The sequence below is a fragment of the Botrytis porri genome, assembly GCF_014898465.1.
Source record: "Botrytis porri strain MUCL 3234 chromosome Unknown BPOR_014, whole genome shotgun sequence".
Taxonomy (NCBI): domain Eukaryota; kingdom Fungi; phylum Ascomycota; class Leotiomycetes; order Helotiales; family Sclerotiniaceae; genus Botrytis; species Botrytis porri.
Window position 1 is genome coordinate 497551 of NW_024066088.1, and position 20140 is coordinate 517690.

The 20140-nt window shown below is 42.1% G+C and overlaps 9 protein-coding genes across 9 annotated transcripts; 5 read left to right on the forward strand and 4 right to left on the reverse strand.

Annotated features, from left to right (window-relative positions):
* Positions 1-1944: 1944 nt before the first annotated feature.
* EAF01_009517 (uncharacterized protein) lies at positions 1945-3219 on the forward strand (the record flags this gene model as incomplete). The annotated part of the gene is made up of 1 exon (XM_038917773.1): positions 1945-3219. One exon carries the CDS (start codon positions 1945-1947, stop codon positions 3217-3219), a length of 1275 nt encoding a protein of 424 aa, XP_038766582.1.
* A 54-nt stretch (positions 3220-3273) lies between these two features.
* On the reverse strand, positions 3274-4352 carry EAF01_009518 (uncharacterized protein; the record flags this gene model as incomplete). Its single annotated transcript, XM_038917774.1, has 2 exons — positions 3274-4258; positions 4309-4352. The coding sequence occupies 2 exons, from the start codon at positions 4350-4352 to the stop codon at positions 3274-3276; spliced, it is 1029 nt and encodes a 342-aa protein (XP_038766583.1).
* Positions 4353-4745: 393 nt separating this feature from the next.
* Positions 4746-6514, reverse strand: EAF01_009519 (uncharacterized protein; the record flags this gene model as incomplete). Its single annotated transcript, XM_038917775.1, has 4 exons — positions 4746-5753; positions 5807-5879; positions 5927-6186; positions 6348-6514. The coding sequence occupies 4 exons, from the start codon at positions 6512-6514 to the stop codon at positions 4871-4873; spliced, it is 1383 nt and encodes a 460-aa protein (XP_038766584.1). The 3' UTR covers positions 4746-4870.
* A 167-nt stretch (positions 6515-6681) lies between these two features.
* On the forward strand, positions 6682-6900 carry EAF01_009520 (uncharacterized protein; the record flags this gene model as incomplete). Its single annotated transcript, XM_038917776.1, has 1 exon — positions 6682-6900. One exon carries the CDS (start codon positions 6682-6684, stop codon positions 6898-6900), a length of 219 nt encoding a protein of 72 aa, XP_038766585.1.
* Positions 6901-6983: 83 nt separating this feature from the next.
* Positions 6984-7853, forward strand: EAF01_009521 (uncharacterized protein; the record flags this gene model as incomplete). The annotated part of the gene is made up of 1 exon (XM_038917777.1): positions 6984-7853. The coding sequence occupies one exon, from the start codon at positions 6984-6986 to the stop codon at positions 7851-7853; it is 870 nt and encodes a 289-aa protein (XP_038766586.1).
* Positions 7854-9065: 1212 nt separating this feature from the next.
* On the forward strand, positions 9066-11423 carry EAF01_009522 (uncharacterized protein; the record flags this gene model as incomplete). Its single annotated transcript, XM_038917778.1, has 14 exons — positions 9066-9259; positions 9306-9353; positions 9409-9415; positions 9470-9514; positions 9564-9599; positions 9654-9772; positions 9823-9879; positions 9929-9953; positions 10003-10088; positions 10161-10232; positions 10329-10359; positions 10419-10559; positions 10767-10900; positions 11063-11423. The coding sequence occupies 14 exons, from the start codon at positions 9066-9068 to the stop codon at positions 11421-11423; spliced, it is 1356 nt and encodes a 451-aa protein (XP_038766587.1).
* Positions 11424-12109: 686 nt separating this feature from the next.
* Positions 12110-14352, reverse strand: EAF01_009523 (uncharacterized protein; the record flags this gene model as incomplete). Its single annotated transcript, XM_038917779.1, has 9 exons — positions 12110-12272; positions 12459-12628; positions 12696-12780; positions 12840-12865; positions 12923-13264; positions 13348-13512; positions 13562-13696; positions 13820-14058; positions 14124-14352. 9 exons carry the CDS (start codon positions 14350-14352, stop codon positions 12110-12112), a joined length of 1554 nt encoding a protein of 517 aa, XP_038766588.1.
* A 1106-nt stretch (positions 14353-15458) lies between these two features.
* On the reverse strand, positions 15459-16244 carry EAF01_009524 (uncharacterized protein; the record flags this gene model as incomplete). The annotated part of the gene is made up of 3 exons (XM_038917780.1): positions 15459-15546; positions 15609-16015; positions 16065-16244. The coding sequence occupies 3 exons, from the start codon at positions 16242-16244 to the stop codon at positions 15459-15461; spliced, it is 675 nt and encodes a 224-aa protein (XP_038766589.1).
* Positions 16245-17475: 1231 nt separating this feature from the next.
* EAF01_009525 (uncharacterized protein) lies at positions 17476-19605 on the forward strand (the record flags this gene model as incomplete). Its single annotated transcript, XM_038917781.1, has 4 exons — positions 17476-17612; positions 17745-17941; positions 18200-18647; positions 18699-19605. 4 exons carry the CDS (start codon positions 17476-17478, stop codon positions 19603-19605), a joined length of 1689 nt encoding a protein of 562 aa, XP_038766590.1.
* Positions 19606-20140: the final 535 nt, after the last annotated feature.

A 20140-nucleotide genomic window follows, 5' to 3' on the forward strand; every position in this document is an offset into this window, starting at 1 on the left:
TTTAAAGCTAAATATTCAACATTTTTAATATAATATTCCTAAAATATAAAAGAATCTGTAAATAATCCTATTATATTTAATGAATAATAAGTAGATAATAGAATATTAATTTTATCAAGATATAGTAAAGTTTGAGTTTGAAGAGTATAGTACTAAGCTCGAGCTAAATACTACTGGTTTTTATTCTTCAATATATATTATAATAAAGAATAAGATATAAATTAAAATTAATGTAAAAGTTGTTGCTATGTTGTCGACTACTTTTATTTATATAAAAGCAAATATCAAATTATATTGAAATGATATAAAAGTTTGTATCTTTTTAAAGAAATATTAATCTTAATTTAAATCATATATTGTAATTAAAATTAAGGTGCCAGGCTTTTAATTTATAATATTACTGATTAATGTTGATATTATTATAGGGATAGTGAAGTCAATATAGTACTATGGTTTACATTGTTGTTATGTTATATTACTTGAGGTTCTAAAAGCTAGGGTTACAAAACGTATTGCTGTAGTGTCAGAAGACGCTAGCGTCAACGCTAGCGTAGTCACATGATCACTGTCCCAACAATCTATTTTAACAAACACAAATCGCTCGAACAATAAGTTATGTCAGAGAGCCCCCCTTACGACAGCATTGGAGTCGCTTATTGACGGTATTATCCTCAGCTCCCTGTCTTGTTTAATAGGAATGGATTCTTAATGTTAAACGTGAAGAAGAGTGTATGGAATCCCAGCAGTAACAAACCATTCAGCTGCCAGTTCTCTGTGATACTCCATTATCTGTTTTAGCATTCGGTTTATTTCCTCATCAATCGGAGCACGAGCTTCCTGATAGCTACGAACTATATGTTTGTACTTTCTTCTCTCTTCCAAGATATTGTGAACCTTTTTAAAAAGCAACATTCCAGATAACGCAGTTCTGTGATCTAGTATTGTCACCATTGAAACGGCGCAGAGCTTTGATCTGATGCTTGCAAGACAGAAAGAAAAATTCATGCATGGTCCACGTTTGTCCCTTCGTTGACTTTTGGTGGCTTTGTATATTCGGGCTCATAAAGTATCATACCGACCTGGATCTTTGACATCTTCCGCTTGAAATGGGAATTCCATCCCAGCCCAGCTTCCAAGAAATGCGATTTAACTCGTGTTCCACGAAATGACGATTACTTTGAATCGAGGGACACTGGTCCTATAAACATATATCAACTACTGAGAGTAAAACGTTGAATAGCTATGCTAGCTTTGCGCATCTGTCCTCTTGTGGACGGTAAAGAATCCCAATCAGTAATGTGTAGTTTGCAGAATGCCTGTTTAAGGACGATACATCGATCTAGTAGTGAATTAGAATGCCTCTATGCAGGAAAAGGCGCTTTTCAAGAACAAGCATCAACACATCACTTGATAATTGAGTTGCCATTAACAGCATCAAATCTTTCCCTCGACCTTTGAATTCGCAATCCCATACACTGCATTGAAATCGATGGGTAATGCCGTATCACATCGATGTATTGTCTTAATTTCTGGATAGTCGAAACTCCTTGATTGTATCCGGCTCAAAGAATACCTCATCGATGCTACATGAAATATGTGACTTGAAAATATTATATTGATATACGTACAAGAGAATTGAGATGAGCGCGATAAAAGTTTGAGAAATTCGCATGACTAAGCAAAGCATGACCAAATTGTCTGCCATCATGATTTTTTCAAGTGCAGCATGGTTGAAATATTACACATTTGGCATCCACGCAGTCTCTCGAGTTTCTAGAAAGCCCCATATCCCGAGCCGAGTGAAAATCGTCGTCAAATCGTCGTTCATGCTTTGGTGGAAATCACTGCCTTGAATAAAAAACTGAAGCCAGCTTGCACGTGACGTACGGATCACATTTCTTGAGGAGGGCTCTTCTTCACATATCACCGTTTATCTGAACAGTGATGCCTTCCGATCCACTTACCTACACTTGCACCTGCCATCAGCCAGGTCTCGTACTTCTCTTCTACCGCTATTTCACTTCTCCACCTCAACTCCCTACACCACATTATCCACACACACCATCTACCCTCCAAGACTTGCACACCTTCCAGAAATCAACATGTGAAGCTCTAAATCTCACTGGCAAAATTCGAGTCGGGAAGGAGGGTTTCAATATCACTGTGGCCGGCACGACGTCAGATGTGCATTCGTATATCGAATCTTGTATATCCCATTGGTCATTCGCAGGGTTAGATTTATCATTAGACAATGAGAAGGGAATCAAAGAGTTCTTCAAACCTACAAAAGGCTGCGCATGTGTTTTCAAAGATCTGAATACCCGTATTGCGGATGAAATCACACCGTTGGGAATCACAAATTATGAGCCTAAGGATTGGAACGCGGTTTCGTATCTCAGTCCTGTGGAGTTTCATGATATGGTCACGAGTACGCCAGATGTGGGAGGAGAAAGGATATTATTGGATGTGCGAAATCATTATGAATCGCGGATTGGATTTTTTGAGGCACCCGAGGAATCGGGTATCCAAACGGTGAAGCCACAGGTTAGGAGGTTTTCGCAGTTTCCCGCGTTTGTGAAGAAGCATATTGATTTTACTTCTCGCCCTTTACCTGAGAGTGACAAGGAGCATGAAAGTGCCGGTAGAACGATTTTCTCATACTGTACAGGTGGTATTCGCTGTGAGAAGGCTACAAGGTGGATCGCTGAGAATGTGGATCAAGCTCCGCAAGACAGAATCTACACGTTAAAAGGAGGCATATCGGCTTATATAGCATGGTTTGAGGAAGAGATGATCGCTGGGAAGAAGAGAGAAGATGAGTGTTTATGGAAGGGGAGGGAATATGTTTTTGATGGAAGAGGATCATTGGGTTTGGGTAATGAGAATCACAGGAAGAAAGTAGCGAAATGTCATGGTTGCGGGAGGGAGGAAGACACAATGGGAAAATGTTGCATGAAAGGATGTGAGTTGGTGTTAGTGGTTTGCGAAGCCTGTGAAGGTGTCAAGTGTTGTAGTAGTTGTGGAGATGAAGATGAAAAGGGGAAAAGAAACGTATGTGATTGTGAACGGCAAAGAGAATTTGAGCTTTGGGGAAGTGAGGGTATGAAAGGCGTGAAAGGTGTTTCAGCTAAGCAGAAGAAATCAAATGAAAGAGGGAAGAGGCAGATTCGAAATGATACCATAGACACCGTTGACATTAGAGTTAGAATAGTAGGATAAATAATTATTGATTATTCTATTACCATATGCAATATAGTGTTTTCGCGTTGCGAATTAGAAAAGCTCAAGCGGGCATCCCTGGTCGACGCTCTTTTTGGGCATTTTCTCCACAATAATTTCCTTCGTCAACTTCATCAATTGCTCGCCTAACTCCTCATCCTGTGACAGAGAGCTTCCCGGCTCTGGGATCGCCGGTGGACAGATATATAATCCACTTTCTTCTATTGCAGTACTTGCGTATAATGTACTAACACAGCCATCCCATTGATCCTTCTTCAGCGGCTTCATCACGACAGACATGCCATATCCGAGTACTGGATAAGGCTCATGAATATCAACTTGTGACATTTTTGTCTCGACGAATCCTGGATGTGCGGAATTGACCAAGATTTTGGGATATTTGGAAGTAAGATGACGAGCTAAGTAACGAGAATAAAGCATAGCAGCCAACTTTGATCTTCCATATTGTCCGTTTGGTCCCAAGTCCGTATTCAACTCTTCCTGGTTGGCAAATTTGCAATCGCTTGGGGTAGCTTGATGAGCATTCGATGCCATATTAACGATTCTAACAGTATTGCCTGCCTCTGCTGTTTTCTTGAGGATTGGCATCAAGTGACTGGTGAGAATAACGTGGCCAAAATGATTGACAGCCATATGTCTATCAAGACCATGATCGGTAAGTTGGTAGGTCATGATCCCCCGTGCAGCAAGATTGCATAAGATATCAATTCTATCTGTGCTTTCGGATATCGTGTGGGCAACTTTGCATACGGAGGGCCAATCGGATATATCACACTGAAGGAATGTACATTTTTGAGCTGCCTCGGGTGAGATAGTCTTTGTGATGTCTTCTACGGCACCATCATAGACTTCTTGAGACACAGCAATGATAAATAGCTTGGCGAGGTTGTTTTTGAGAAGAGTGTGTGCGCAACCATAGCCGATACCTTCGCTACCACCAGTAATCACTGCTACTTTTCCACTCTGATCAGGGCAATCCTCGAGAGAAAATTGGTGCTCTGGTTTTGCAAGAGAGTGTCTACAAAGAATTAACACACGAATAATCTGGGGAGAATAATGGATACATACGCACTACCGAAGTTCTCGGCGATTGTATTCTTAACTGCCTGCATAATTTTGAAACCGGAGATAGGAGGATCTGTATATATATAGAAAGAAACCTTGATGGTAAAAATTGATTTGATACACTGAGTGCTAGTAGATGCTTATTAGGAAACTTCTGTTGGATTGAAAGTTGTATAGAACTTCGATCTATCTATATGTAGGTGAGGTCGATAGTCATGATGTCACCATGACCTAGTGTTGAGGCATACATCATACCGCGGGGTAAAAAAGGATTGTCTCTTCATGCCGTCACTTTATGTCTTACCTAGTAGGTACCTACATATTGTCAACCATCTCACGGACCGCTTAGTTAAAAACCATTACGACACTTGCATAATAAGTATTCACGTATCATCTCAGTGAGCTGCAAGGCTCTTATTGGAGCCGTATCACATACCTAATGAGAGCTTCTATCGTAAGACAACCTGCAAATCATGGTTTCACGATTTGGTAATTATTTACGAGCTAGAACTACCTAGTTGCACATTGGCTCTGCATGTTGAAATCGCCTTTTATCATCTTAAATTCATGCCTCAATGTACTTTTTTAGGCCACGTAATCTCTCTTTAGCTGATTCGAGTACCTGATCTTCCTTGCATACAGCAAATCGCAGCCAGTCTTCGCCAATATGAGCATTCTCATCGGTATAAAACTCGGTTGGAGGAATAGCAGCTACGCCAACCTCTTGAATCAAGAACCAACTCAACTTGAAGTCTCTTGGGCGGTCCTTAACATGGTCTGGAAATGGATAGTCCGCTGGAATCTTGACCTTCTTCATGTTCACCAAAACAAAATAACCACCTTCAGGATCAGAGAATGGAAGGTCCAATTCTTTCCAAATTTCGTTGAAAAGATTCAATTTGCCCTTCATCTCCGTTACGGCTGAGTTCCAGAAGTCATTAGCATCGGCTTCTTCAAAGCCAACAGCCGCAGCTTCTTGTAAGGGCGAGACAGAAGAATAGCAGATTCTGGTGTGTGCTGCTGCAACATATTGAATCAAGTGTGGTGGTCCGATCAACCATCCAACACGCCACCCAGTCGCGTAGAAGTTTTTTCCAGCAGACCCAACTGTAAGTGTAAGTCTCTCAATTTCTGGAGATAAGGTTGCCATTCTTGTGAATGGTGTATAATATAATCGGTCATACACTTCGTCGGAAAGGATGATAATTTCGTTCTTGACGCAAAGTTCTCCAATCTTAAGCAATTCCTCCTTTGAAAAGACCTTGCCGACCGGGTTATGAGGCGTGTTAAGAACGATCATCTTTGTCTTAGGTGTGATAGCTGCCTCGAGCTCGGCGAAATTTATTGTCCATTCTCCTGCAGAAGTATTCTGAGCTGCACCCTTCTCAGGTGGATGTAAAGGTACGTAGCGTATCTTTCCACCTGGCATTTCTATGTTGCTGATGTATCTGTGAAGATTCAGCATCGGATTTGTGAACTCATATTCGATATATCGTCTTACTGGTCAAAGAATGGCTCGAATATTATAACCTCGTCTCCTTCTTCGATGAATCCCATAAAGGCACTTAGCATGCCTGCAAGTGGTAAGCGTATATTCCAATACTTCGTGGTTTCCCCTAACCTTCATTTGCACCGGTTGTAATAGTAATCTCCGTGTCGGGGTTCAGCTTTCTCCCCCATAAAGGAGAGTATGAGTCTGCAATTGCTTGCTTGAGACGTGGACGACCCTTGGTTGGCGAATATTGATTGCATTCGACCTTATCGAGAGCTGCCTTCGCGGCATCGAGTATAAATTTAGGAGGATTGTATCCGAAGAAACCTTGGCCCATATTCACAATAGGTTGCTTGGGAGAGGCGGCAGCAGCCTCATTGACAATGGTCCTGCAAATGCGTTATGTTAGAGATGTGATAACAATGGCAGGAGGCCATGAGCTTAGAGTAATTGTTCAGAGATTCCCGTGGTTTGCACTTGCGGACTTCCGGACTTGCAGTAAATGTTGACAATTAGACTTCCATGAGACACAGGGCAAAACTATACATACCAAACATCTTGCTTTCTTGCAGCAACCCGAGCAGCAGGTTGAAGCTTAGATTTGTTACTCATGGTGGTGTGAAAGAAGCGGGGAGATGTAATAGAAGAGGTTTTGATAAATTGTCCTGTCAAAGATGGTGACGGAAGAAAAGGAGATTTACGAGTTATCATTGACATCACCGATACTTTAACAGAAAGAGAAAGAGGCGAGATAGGAGGAGGAAGAAAGGTGGGATGAGATACTGATGATGAATAATCCCTCGAAGATTTTGATATTATTCACGACTTCTCATACTCTCTCCTACTTTATATACTGATTAGGTAGCTTGGGTGCCGGTGTCGCAATGTCGCAATACTTCGGCACAAGGATTACGATAAGATCGACTCCTCGTAAAGCTTCCAACACTAGCGGCCGTCTTATCAAAATATGGGAATATGAGTCGGGACGCAAGAGAAGGAGTGTTGAAGTTCACCATCCGAAAAACATCACAGATTATCAACGCAAGAACACTGCAAGAAAGTTCATCAACTTCTCTTGTCTCGATACAATGATTTCAGATTGACAATAAGACCGCTTAGCCTCGAGCTTGAGATAGAACTTGAACCCCGCCTACCTTTCTCGCCTTTCTCAATTGTTCAATTAACAATGACTTCAAAACCAAGCTCTGCGGCTTCACCACTATCAAAGCCATTGCATCTTACCATTCGATTCGCAGATTCGATCCCGGATCTGCTTTTGGACATCCCCACTCAGAACAATCTTACCGGTGTGGGATTGAAACATTTGGTCCGTTCAAAGCTTGAACCTCCAGCATCGCAACGTCGATTTCGATTTATATATGGAGGAAAGTTTTTACGAGACGATGATTTCCTAACAGCTATACTTAAAGTTCCAACGCCTCCTCCACGGGCTGTTGATGCGAAAGGAAAAGGAAAAGATGTAGAATTACCCCCTGTGAGGGTATACATCAACTGCTCAATCAGTGATGATGATCTAAGCCCCTCCGAGCTCGAAGCAGAAACTTTAGCAGCTACTACCGCACTCAATAAGGCAAAGAAGGAAAAATTGCCAGATACGGCTTCTACGAGTCTCGGCATACCAACTTCGAGCACAACAGTTGCACCGCGTGGCTTCAACCGATTCCTCTCCGCTGGGTTTTCCCCAGCTGAAGTAAATCAACTACGACTTCAATTCCAATCAATTCAAGCAAGCATACATACGCCAGATACTATGCCGTCTCCTGATACCCTGTTACGGATGGAAGATTCTTGGATAGATAATAATGCAGGAAATGACGCAGGTAGGGTTGAGGGTGGCTTTGACTTTGGGGATGATGGTATGGGTAGTGGATTTGATGACTTATTATGGGGTAACATTATGGGATTTATATGGCCTCTTGGGTGTGTTGTATGGATATTAAGAGAACCTGGGATATTGTCATCAAGAAGACAAATTGCTGTTTTCACGGGCTTCCTCTTGAGTATTACATTTGGGTTTCTAAAAGTTCTCTCATAACAGGCAACGATCGTTAAGCTGACTTTTGAGGTTGCTGTGGGAACTTTCATCTCACATCTTCACATCTATCGATGCAAGAGTGTCAGTCTGATCGAGGTTTCAATGGAGTAGTGGAGGCGTTTTGGAAGAGATGGCAATGGATTCTTGCCTCGATTGTAAAAGCAGGTGCTTGCATCTCATGTTCCTTATTCTGGAGGGATGAGAGAATTAGTGAGCTCCCGATTGAGTTACTGGGGCGTTTCGGGAGAAATGGTGATAGCGACGGAAGCTCTACATGATACCCGGTCATCTAAATCATATTGACATAGCATTGAAGATTATTGGCTTGTCATATTCCCCGAATTCGGACTATTTTTATTCAACGGTTGAGAAATTATCAAGTTGACGTACATATTTACGATCATCAGTGCATTCAAATGACGCCAAACTGGTACAGCAGGCCACCCTCTAAGCCCGTGAATGATTCTAGTTATTATTTACGAGTATTTAGGTAATTTTCCCAGCCATTCAACTTAATCAAATGCACAGAACCTTCCTCGGGGACTTTGCGTAAGCCGCCTGTCCCGTTTATCCACCTGAGTATTGTGACACGACTTCTTTACCCGCTGTACTTAGCAGATAACATCACCCGTTTGCATTGGATGCGTTGAGCGAGCGTTGAATTTCTCCTTTCTATTGTTTCATAACTAAATCTTCTACTTTCTTTTTCAACATTTTCATTTCTTTGCATTATCATTCAAATTCACCACATTCAATGACAGGTGTGTCATGGCAACACCATAGCGCCAATATTTGATCGCCGACCATACATCACGGTTAGTTACCTTTCGCCCACCTTCGGCTACTTGCATATTTTGTAGCACCTTGGCGGAATCTGGTTCATCCGTCCAAGCAAAGCGGGCCCGGCACTTTGGGACGAGTCATAGATAGCCAGGAATCATCGCTGTCGTCAAACCCAAACTGTTGGAGGTTCCTTTAAGTATCGGAATAAGCTGCAATATGTACTGGTATGCAAGACACGAAAGATGTGGTATTACAACGTTTTGCGTTGGGGAGATGACCGGTTGAACGAGGATATGTTACATTTATAATATAAAAAATTTGCATTTACTAATTTTTATTTCAATCGAGGCTTCTTTCTTCAGTATGAACATTTGCATTTCTTCCATACTTTAGTGATTCTATTAATGTGATTCTACTTCAAACGATATTATGGCAACATCGCAAGAAGCAATTGATGCTTTTAATGCAGCTGGCGGAAGCCGTCAAGATATACAAGACTATACAAATCCCAATCCCATCGAAGTTGATGTAATGATCCTACCAGAGTTGTTTAAAAATATAAGCTTACTAGTGAAGGACAACGATGCACTTGAGAATGATTCTGCATTCGGTGGACCGGCATCGTAGGTAATCGCTAAAGTTTTCAAGCGTAGACTAATACCAGCACAGGAGCAATACGAGTAAGACATCGTTAACGTCTGGAATAACTCGGTATAGGTGAGTACTTCTGTGGTTCTTGCTGGAAGGACGTAAGCTGATTCAGCTATTCTAGAGAAGAGGTATGGTCCGGGTTTCGTATACTTGAAGTGATCAAATATACTTATATCTTTTAGAATGGTCGGAGATACCATGCTTATAGAGATGGTAAATATCTGATGGTAAGATCTATCGTTTGTACTATCCACACACAAGTACTGAAAACCCAAGCCCAACGATGATGACGAGCAAGATCGTATGGATCTAGTATGTATACGAACATTCCAATTTCGGTAAAACTGATCTGATAGATAATCAAAGCTTCATCACGTTTTCAATCTTGTTTTGGATGGCAAGCTATACTTGGCTCCGATTGAGAACCCTCAACGAGTACTTGATGTTGGAACCGGAACTGGGATTTGGGCAATTGATTTCGCCGAGTATGTTTTTGTCAGCGTAAAGGAGGAGTGATCTCTAAGTTCGCTTCTAGTCAATATCCTTCATCGCATGTTGTGGGCTGTGACTTATCTCCGATTCAACCTGGCTGGTATGATCTTACCTTATTCTTGTATGAATGTTTGCTAAGTCACTCGTAGGATCCCACCAAATCTTGAATTTGAAGTAGGTCAGTGCCATCATCTTACTAGATCGAAATACTGACCATGGTTAGATCGATGATGTCGAAGATACATGGCGTTATAGTCAGAAATTTGATTTTATACACATTCGCTCCTTGGGTGGCTCTATCGCTTCTTGGTATGTTTCATGATTAGATTCGTGACGAGATGATACATTATTACAATACATCATATTGACTGTTCATCCCAGGCCTCATCTTCTCGATCAAGCTCGTGATAATCTGAACGAAGGAGGTTTTATCGAGCTTGTCGATTTCGAATAGTGTGTCTCAATTTCATTCTTTCCTCCTTTCTGAATCTTCATCCTATGACGCATCACTCATTACTTGAACCATCTAAATCTAAACTTCTTTCATAGTCATGGATACTCAGACGATGGGACAGGAGAGGTACGTATTATCCTGGCTCGACTCCGTTGCGCTTTTCACATCCACTAACCATTGAACAGCTAGCTCCATCATTCCAAAAATGGCAAGCGGGTCTTGACGAAGCATCCAGATTATTCGGACGAGACTTGAATGTCGCTATGAAATTTAAAGATTGGTTGGAAGAAGCTGGATTCGAAGCAGTGGTGGAGAGACATTGGAGGGTAGGTTTTGGGTTCTATCTCGTATGAGAGAAATGAATGTGATTGGATCTGTCTCGAGTATTGGACCAGTCCTAAGAATGATTCATGCTTCTAGATCTCCGTATTTTGGAAGATAACCCACAAATTCTCACTTTCCTTGCATATTTGCTCTCATTCAATCATCCTATGTTCTGTTACATTCGTAGAATCTGGCTAACCACCATCTAGCTCCCTATGGCACCCTGGGCCCGAGATCGTCGCAACAAGGAAATTGGACTCTATATGCAACAAAACATGCTAGACGCAACTGTCGCGTACGGAATGGCGCATTTCACAAGGATATTAGGATGGAGTCCTGAAGAGTGAGTTTTCCTTTCTACACTTATCCACTCCCATCATTCCCCGCCTTCAATTCTTCCCTTACCTCAATCCTCATCCTCTCAGCTCCCTTCCCCCCCCCCATACATCACCAATCTCACATTACAAACCCCCACCCCAAGCTAACCACCCCCCCTCAAACCCAGATACCAAGTCCTCGCCGCCGGCGTCCGCAACGAATTCAAAGACCCCCGCGTCCACAATTGGTGCAACATGTATATCGTCTACGGACGCAAACCCATTAGTAGCGGAGAAGAAACTATTGCGCCTGCGGTGGGTGCACCCGTGCTTTCTAGTGGTGCGGGGTTTGTTTCTGGTGGAGAGATGAAGTTGGGAGGGGAGGATAAGGAGAAGGATAGGGAGGGGGAAAATACGAATGTAAGAGATGAGAAAGTAAATGGGAAGGAGATAGAGCAGAAGAAAAATGAGAGTGAGAGTGATATCGAGGCGGCGGTTAAGGTGATGGCGCAGGAGAAGGGAAAGGGAAAGAGAAAGAGTGGGAGATGACTTCGTTGGGGGAGAGGGAAATAGGGTGATGATGTAAAGAAAGAAACTAACCTGGGATGAGATTGGATGGCGATGGTAGACGGTTCCATAATTTGGATGAGGACAATAGCAGGAGATGAGAAGAGGAATTATGGTTCCTAGGGGATCAGATGATAGTAGGCAGGGCAGTGATTTTATGAGTTTAATTATTTATCTATTTATCTATTTATCATGGAGAATTTAATTTAGTGAGTGAGTGAGGGGAGGGGAGGGCGATGGAATGGAGTGGAATGATAATTAAAGGATAGGAGATTTTAATTAGCTTGAGTATGAGGATATGGATATGAATATGGATATGGATATGAAAATAGTTAATGCAATCTCATAATAAAGAGTAGCTGTGGAAAATCAATAGCATATTATGTCTATGCTATTTCCTCCGTCATAAAGAAAACTCTTGATATACTTGTCAATTTGATACCATCAGATTTGGAAAATAGTCAACAAAAATAGTAAATACCTAGGTATCCACAACCAAAGGATTTTCATCAATCTTGCTACCAACTTCCAGTTTCCAATTCCACGCCTTCTCAAAATCTACCATATCTCATTTCATCCCACCTCACCACCCCTCTCCATCCATCCCTCCATCTCCATCTCCCTATCCCCATAAAAACTATCCTCCTCCCTCCCCCGCTCCTCCCAACTCACCCCAACAAAACCCTCACCCCCCTACTCCCCTTCCCCGGCTGAGGCAAAAAGTAATCACTCTTCACCCTAACATCTCTCTCAAAATCTGTTTCGAAGAGACGGATTTCAAAACGCGATATGATGACTGCGAGCGCGAGGTGGATTTCGGCTTTGGCGAGACTGTGGGGAGTTAGCTGGTAGTGGGTAGAGAGGGATATGGCAGAAAAGGAAAGGAGAGAATGTTTGCAAATTTTTCATGCTAGGAATGATCAGGGGAGATGTGGATAGGGAGGTTGGGTTATGTTATGTTAGGTGATGTTAGGTTATGTTCTGCAGGTAATCAAAAAGAAGAAAAGCAATACATACACCTGCCCAATACAACTCCTCGACCCCCTCGAGAACGAAACCAGATATTTCTCCAGCGCATGATTGATACCTCCATCTTCCAAAATCCATCGTTCGGGGAGAAATTGATGGGAGGAAGGAAAGATGTTTTCATCGTGATGTTGAAGTATTGTGCTCATGCCGATGGGTGTCTATTTGCAGTATTGTGTTAGGATAGATTTTAGAGAGAAGAGGAGATTTAGTAGAAAAATAACTCACACCGGCTGGAATTTCCCATTTTCCATATCGTAAATTCTCATTAGGTGCAATACGAGCTAATCGACTCGAGACACCGTAGGAAAGACTTTTCTCCCTTATTATTATCTCGTCCCATTCTAATTACACATTCCATCAAAAACTCACCGTAATCCTTCCAGCGCACACGCATTCTAGATCTCGCGTTAGTGCTGCTTGTAAGCCCCTCATTCACGATCCAAAAAACTCACCAAATAAACCAATCTCTCCACCATTCCCAATTCCACTTTCTTCACCTCCCCATCCTCGCTCCTCCCCAGCCCCACACCCCTCAATTCTTCTCTCAACTTCTCACATCTCGTTGCGTCGCTAGCGAGATAATACATCAATATCATCAAGGTATGAGCCGTTGTGTCCGTACCCGCCCCAATGATATTAATAGCCTCCTGACTCATATTCGAGAACTTTTTTTCGCTTTCCGGTAGAGAAGAGGAGAGGAAGTTATGGAATATGGTGCGGGGGAAGCCATCGATAGGTGCATCGACGGGGAGGATGGTGCCAGAGAGGATTTCGCGGATTTGGGTGCGAATTTTCTGAGAGGATTTGGGTCAGTTGGAAATTGGAGAGGAGAAAGGAGTAGAGCAAAGGATAGAGGAAAGAGGAATGAGAAAAGTACATTGTGATGATCAAGCGTGAGAATAACGCTCGGAGCAAATTTATTCAATATCCAATGAGGAGTATGTTCCAACAAGGTATAAATACTTGGAACAAATTTGGCCCATTTTGATATGATAGATACAGCAACAAAAGTTTGTGCCCATGATGGATTGAAATCTGGAGTCTGTAGGATTCTATTAGAAGTGTTTTCAAACGATAAGGGTGGGATGTACATCGAGATGGTTCCAGCAACGGTTGGTTGCGTAAAGTGTAACAATATCGGCCGTGTAACATTGAAAGGGAAGACGAATGTTTAGCGGTTGATAAGTGTTACGGAACTCTTCGAGGCGTGATGAGAGTTTCTCGACCTATAGAAAGAGATTAAGACTGATCCGGAGCACTTCAAATTGGCGTGAAAGGAGGACATTTGAACAGCCACTGGGAGGAGACGAATGCTTCTGATTTGGCAGTATAATGGATAGCAGACTTACCATAGAAGTTAACATAGGGGAAAGACGATCGATCGAAGCTTTTGAGAAGAATGGATTGAGTGCAGACCTTCTCATTCGATGAAGATAGTGATCCTCGGCTCCGAACCCAGTATCTGGCGTATTGAACTGTGCTGTGTAGAATGGATCTTTGTTTCTCACACCGTTATAAGAGAATAAGGTGTTGTAGTATTCGGAATCATTGATATGGATTTCATTTGGTCCGATCCGGATAATTGGACCTAAGGAAGGCATTCAATACGATGGTTCTTGATCTTTTGAAGTATCGATTGGCCAATTGACATACCATATTTTTCGTGCCATTGTGCAACCTTGAGGAAGTACTGGCCTGATTGGATGCATTCATAATAAAATTCCGACCAGAGGGTGACTGCAGGCAATATAGGACCCGGAAATTTGGACAATGGGTGGAAGTAAAGACGATATATAACGTCCAATATGCAGTAAATAAGAATTGAAGTTCCCAGAAGAGCTACCACGTCAAACCAACTGATATCAGAGGACAGCATGGCCATAGAAGAATTGAATCAATGATAAAGGATTAAAATCGGAGTTTGGCAATGCAAAGGAATTGGGGGAATGCAGAGTGATGATAATGGAGTAGATATAAAGCCATAACTGCACACCATACTGTATACCGCATTCAAGCATCATCACCGTCACATGGAGGACAGCAGTCTCAACAAATTGAAGCATTAAAATCCCCTTGTCAAAAAGCAAGCAGCCATACTTTGAGAGCGGGGCTTTCAGATGACATACAGATTTCCACGTTTTACACACGAGCAGCCCAATTGGAATTTGCGTGCATCTTATAGCTTACATAACGTGTTGTATTGCGACGTCAATCTAGCATCATAAGAAGTTGATAAATAGGCTTGCATAGGCTAAATGTTTGGCTGGTAAGTGAGTATTACTCATAGTGCATATATGGTTGCGGTGACTCTCATCGGTGCTTCTTTGGGACCTGTCTGTGCAACACACCACCGGTAACAAGAAAAATATGACGGGTAAAGACATTTTTTCAATACCAATTGGTAAAATAGACCACGTGAGACAAGGATACCTATGTAGCTGTGGTGCCATGATTTCTCATCCTCAGATATTTGGTACCCACCCAGAACAGTTGGGATGGATGCCCGCACACGCTCAACTGTACATTATTCGTGAGATCATATGTTTGTAACTCGTGATATGCAGAGGAGATTTGCATTGGTATTCACCTTACCCGACAACGATCGAGAGAAACTCAAAATAACATGTAGAAAGCATGTGCACAAAGAGGCAAACTCGCTGACTGCAGCAAAATATGCAAATGAGTTGGCAGGATTGGGAAGCGATCAAAGAAAGTATCATCATAAAGTGCTGGTGCGAGGTTCACCACATGCCATGCACTTGCCCGAACCATGCGAGTGATATTGTATCTCGAACCACTACCGAACTACACTCGAGGTATCTCATCGGAAACTTGACTAAAACCAATCACACCCTACCCTCACACGAATTGCTATTTGGAACCTCTTGATGTAAACCAATTGTACAAAGTTGTATTAGAAAGCAGCCTATGGCAAAGTGTAACTGAGAACCAAGCACCAGAGAACGCCCCCGTTGAAATGCAAATAGTCTATCTGAACTTGCTAACAATAACAGCAATAATAAGAAGAACTAAGACTGTTATGATGGCCACGGTGATTATCCGGTTGGTAGCCATCCTAGAATAGTGCGGTCAGCGTAACATCCTCGGCAGTTGTGAGTGGAGCAAGGGATGATTTACCTACGAGACATCCCCCTCAACGTCTTTACACTTCTATCAACAAACCCCTCACTTTGTATCAATGTATCATGTGTATGCTGAATTGTCTCCCTCTGTCTGTGTAAATCTGCGAGCGTGCTAGCACCAATAGCCTCCGTCTCATTTGCTAATGCTTGACTGGCCTTTAGTCTCTGCGAGCTTCGGTCTAATCTGTCTGTCCCTGACAGAAGTTGTTGTCTTTGTTCGAGTTGAACATCGTTTGGATTGTCGGAATAGCGTGAACCAAATAGAGCTGATCGATCATTTTGCAAAGTCTTCAATTTCCTCTTTGATACATCCACATCTGATTCATGATTTCGAAATCGTTGGTTAACTTTGGTACGAGTTGCTGAAGGGATGTTTTGTTTTTCGAGTCGCATTTGATCAAGCTGGATAAGAGTAAGTATTAGATAACAAGCATTTGATTCCTGAACCTACTAATTCATTCGCCTCTTCTAATGCTCTCTCAGCTTGACTTATGGCAGCTTTACGAGGTTCTCCAGTAAGATCGGGGATCTGGTCCAACTTTTGATTTAAATCGGCTTGAACGAGTTTGAGCTCTGCTTCATAACTGCTGAAGAGCTCCGAGCCTGCATCGGTATCGAGAGGATTTGACATGATTGAAAACGGCAGGTGATAGAATCAATGGAGATGAATGTGATGGGTATTGAAAAGGAGATTTGGATTATTGCACGGAATGATTATTGCTGATCGGTGCCCTCAGATGGTGTCGTAATGCGGTACTGTAACACTGAGCAAGCAACGCAATACTTCCTCAAAGAGTGAGTGAGAGTGTGATAGTGTGAGAGTATGAGAGTATGTATGTATCACCAAAAAAAAACCATGGGGATGGAGAGGGGAGGAATATGATAGATGATAGGTCAATCAATAGTTTGTCTTGTGAATAAGGTATAGATTATTGTTGTTAATGCATTGACAATTCAAGGAAGGGGAAGGAATGGGAAACTGGAAGTTGCGACGTCTAAAACAACATTACCAGCTGGAGGTACCTGCACAGGACCCGTGGACGGGTTAATAATAATAAGTGTCAGCCTTGGGGGAGTTTATTAGTTGTGGCTCAGATAGTGAGTGTGGCTGATAGATCATGTGATATAATGCATGTGATATAATGCATGTGCCACTTGTCATAGGCGTCCACGGTCCACGGGTCCGCGGGTCATCAGTGATAGGATGATGGCATAACCGGCTCGACCGGTACTTGTAACTAAGGAAGGTTGTTCCCGTTCCTTCATTCCTTTCATCGGTGTTAATGAAATCCGATCATCCGAGGTTCGCCCTTTGAAGTTACAAAGTATCGAGCTATCCCATATTCACCTTCGTCTCTCGTCCTCGTACCTGGCTTATAACCTTAGCCCCGGCTATATTTTTCTGATCTTCACATCCATCCCACCAAGTTTCAGCATCGTAATCGTATGGAGTGAAGCTTGAGCACAGATGAAGGAAGGGGGACTAGCTTGAGAGAAGAGAGAACTTAAAAGAGAAGAGAAGAGAAGATTGAAAAAAGATGAAGCGGAAGGGAAAGAGAGGAAAGGAAAGAAAACTTGACTATTTACTGTACTAACAACAACTTATCTCTTCATCAAAGCTCTATACCAAACCATTCTTCTCCTTCTCCTTTCTAAAATCTCTCTATCTATTTCTTCATCTCCATCTACGTCTATATCTCCATCTATATCTACATCTACATCTACATCTATATCTACACCCATTTCTACATCTACATATATCGAACTATATTATAGACCACTCAAATAGTACTCCGTACTCGTGTAGTAACCTTCAACCAAAAAGTCAATTGAACACTCACACAAAAGAAATCATTCAAACAATGCCATCATCAACTAGTTCTCCGAGCTATGAGCACACTATTTCCAATACCAATACCAATACCAATACCAATACCACTACTGCTTCAGCTGCAGCTACCCCCGCCACCACTCAAGAGATGCCGCTTAGTACTGACATGTGAATATTCCATTCTTTTACGCCTTTCTCTTAATTATTGACTATTTTTTTCCCCCTTCTTCTCTTTCCTCTCCTTGTCTACCTCATCTCTCCCTAAATCATGTCCGCCGGCCTAACTGATCGATTTCCTAGAAAGAAAGTCGCTATCATCGGAAGTGGTTGTGCTGGAATCGGGGCTCTTTGGGCTTTAAATCGAACCCACCACGATGTGTACATTTACGAAGCTGCGGATCGATTAGGAGGTCATACAAATACTGTCAAGTATCCTCATAATGGCAAAACAACTCCTGTCGATACAGGATTTATAGTGTTGAATACTGCTACTTATCGTAAGTAATTCACTTGCTCAATCCCGCGCCACACACCGGATCTGCAAATACCTAGTCCCGACTAGCAGAATGAATGCAAGTTTTCAATGTTGGAAAGTATTTCAATATCTGAAATAGACTCATTGTTTCATACCAATCGGATCTCTTGGTCTAATTGAGAGTTTTGGACGCATCTGATTATTGGACTGCAGTCCGAGCTATCAAATAACCATGGCCATATAACATTCAGGAACATGTAGGCTGACAAACATATTATAGCGAATTTCATAGCTTTCCTGAATACCCTCAATGTTCCTACCGTACGCACCGAAATGACCTTTGGGGTCTCTCGAGATAAGGGATTATTCGAATGGTCAGGAACCTCACTCTCGTCCGTATTCGCACAACGAAAGAACCTCTTCTCATTAAGGATGTGGAGAATGATATTCGATATCATTCGTTTCAATCAATTTGCTTTGGACTTATTGAAAGAGGAAGAGAAGAGTGAGGAATATGTGAACGGGTATGTGAATGGGAATGGAAATGGAAATTCAAAAAACATTCATCATGCGGAGAAACAAGAAACTATAGGTCAATATCTGGATAGGGAAGGATATTCCGATGCATTCAGAGATGATTATCTTATACCAATGACTGCAGCTGTATGGAGTACAAGTCCGGATAAGTGTTCACTTGAATTCCCAGCTGTCACTCTGGTCCGATTTATGTAGGTTGAAATTAAGGGCATAGTTTGTTTGAACATCACTAACAAGCTTAGGTGGAATCATCATCTATTAAGTACTGTTGCTGCTCGCCCTGACTGGTTAACGGTCAAGAATGGAGCGAAAACATACGTGGATGCCGTGATGAAAGGCTTTCCACCAAATCACATCTTCCTTTCTACACCCGTCGAGTCAGTACGCAATGACGATGATAATCGTATACGCTTATGTCTCGAGAATGGCAAGGAAGAGATATTCGATCACGTCATAATCGCTACTCATGGAGATGTCGCATATAATCTAGTCCGATCCTCTTCTACAGCCACCGAACGTCGCATTCTTACTGGATTTCAGACCTCGAAAAATACAGCTGTCCTTCATTCCGATCTTTCTCTCATGCCTCAAAACAGAGAAGCTTGGTCCGCTTGGAATTATATCACTGCTTCTTCTACTTCTTCGACCTCGAAATCTAGAAATGTTGACCAAGTTTGTTTAACATACAATATGAATATTCTCCAGCATATCCCGACCTCCAAATTTGGCGATGTTCTCGTCACACTCAATCCTTTGTTTCCACCAAAACCAGAACTCACTCACAGTACATACACCTACCGTCATCCACTCTATAATACACGTGCCATAACGTCTCAATCCCAACTTCCAGAAATTCAAAACACGAGAAATATATCTTACTGTGGAGCATGGACCAAATACGGATTTCACGAAGATGGCTTTAGTAGTGGAATCAAAGTAGCAATGGATCATCTAGGTGCTACTGTCCCTTTTGAGTTTAAGGATAGTACCTTTAGTCGAGGTAAACGTCCTGTACTTGGATTGAGTGATCTGATCTTGAGGATTTTCATCTTGGCTATTCAATGGTTTGTGGTTAATATACTGGAGAGAATCCTTTTCGTTGAGAGAAGTAAATCTCAAGCGGAGCTTAAAAGGAAGAAGTTTGTTTGAATTGTTATGGATGAGTAGGCTACCAGCGCTCGAAAGAAATTCGATGACCTGAGAATGAAAGGAAAATTGCATGTATACATACACACTTGATGTTTATGAGGAGTTTGGAGTATTGGGAAAAGTACCATTGTCAGGTTCATAGCGATGCTCTGAGGTATATATTTACATTACATTAATACTATGTTGTTCAAGCAATCAGGGTCGGTATTGAAGTGTCGTTTCTATTCAAGTAGCAATATGGTAATATAGCAGCATAGCATAGCATAGTATAGTATAATCTCCACACAACAAGATGATCGTATATTCGTCAAAAAGACTTGATATTATATCCCGTATATCTCATCCCATCGCATCTCAATCCTCAAAACACACAAATATGCATCCATCCTCCCTACCACCCATCTAAATATACCAACAAAGATAATAACGGCAAGGAGAAAGATAGGGGCAAGCCCCCAAACCCCCGGGTGCTCGCTACGCTCGAAGTTTGAGCGGGATGTGTGTATTTTTGAGGGAAGGGAGAAGAGAAGAGAAG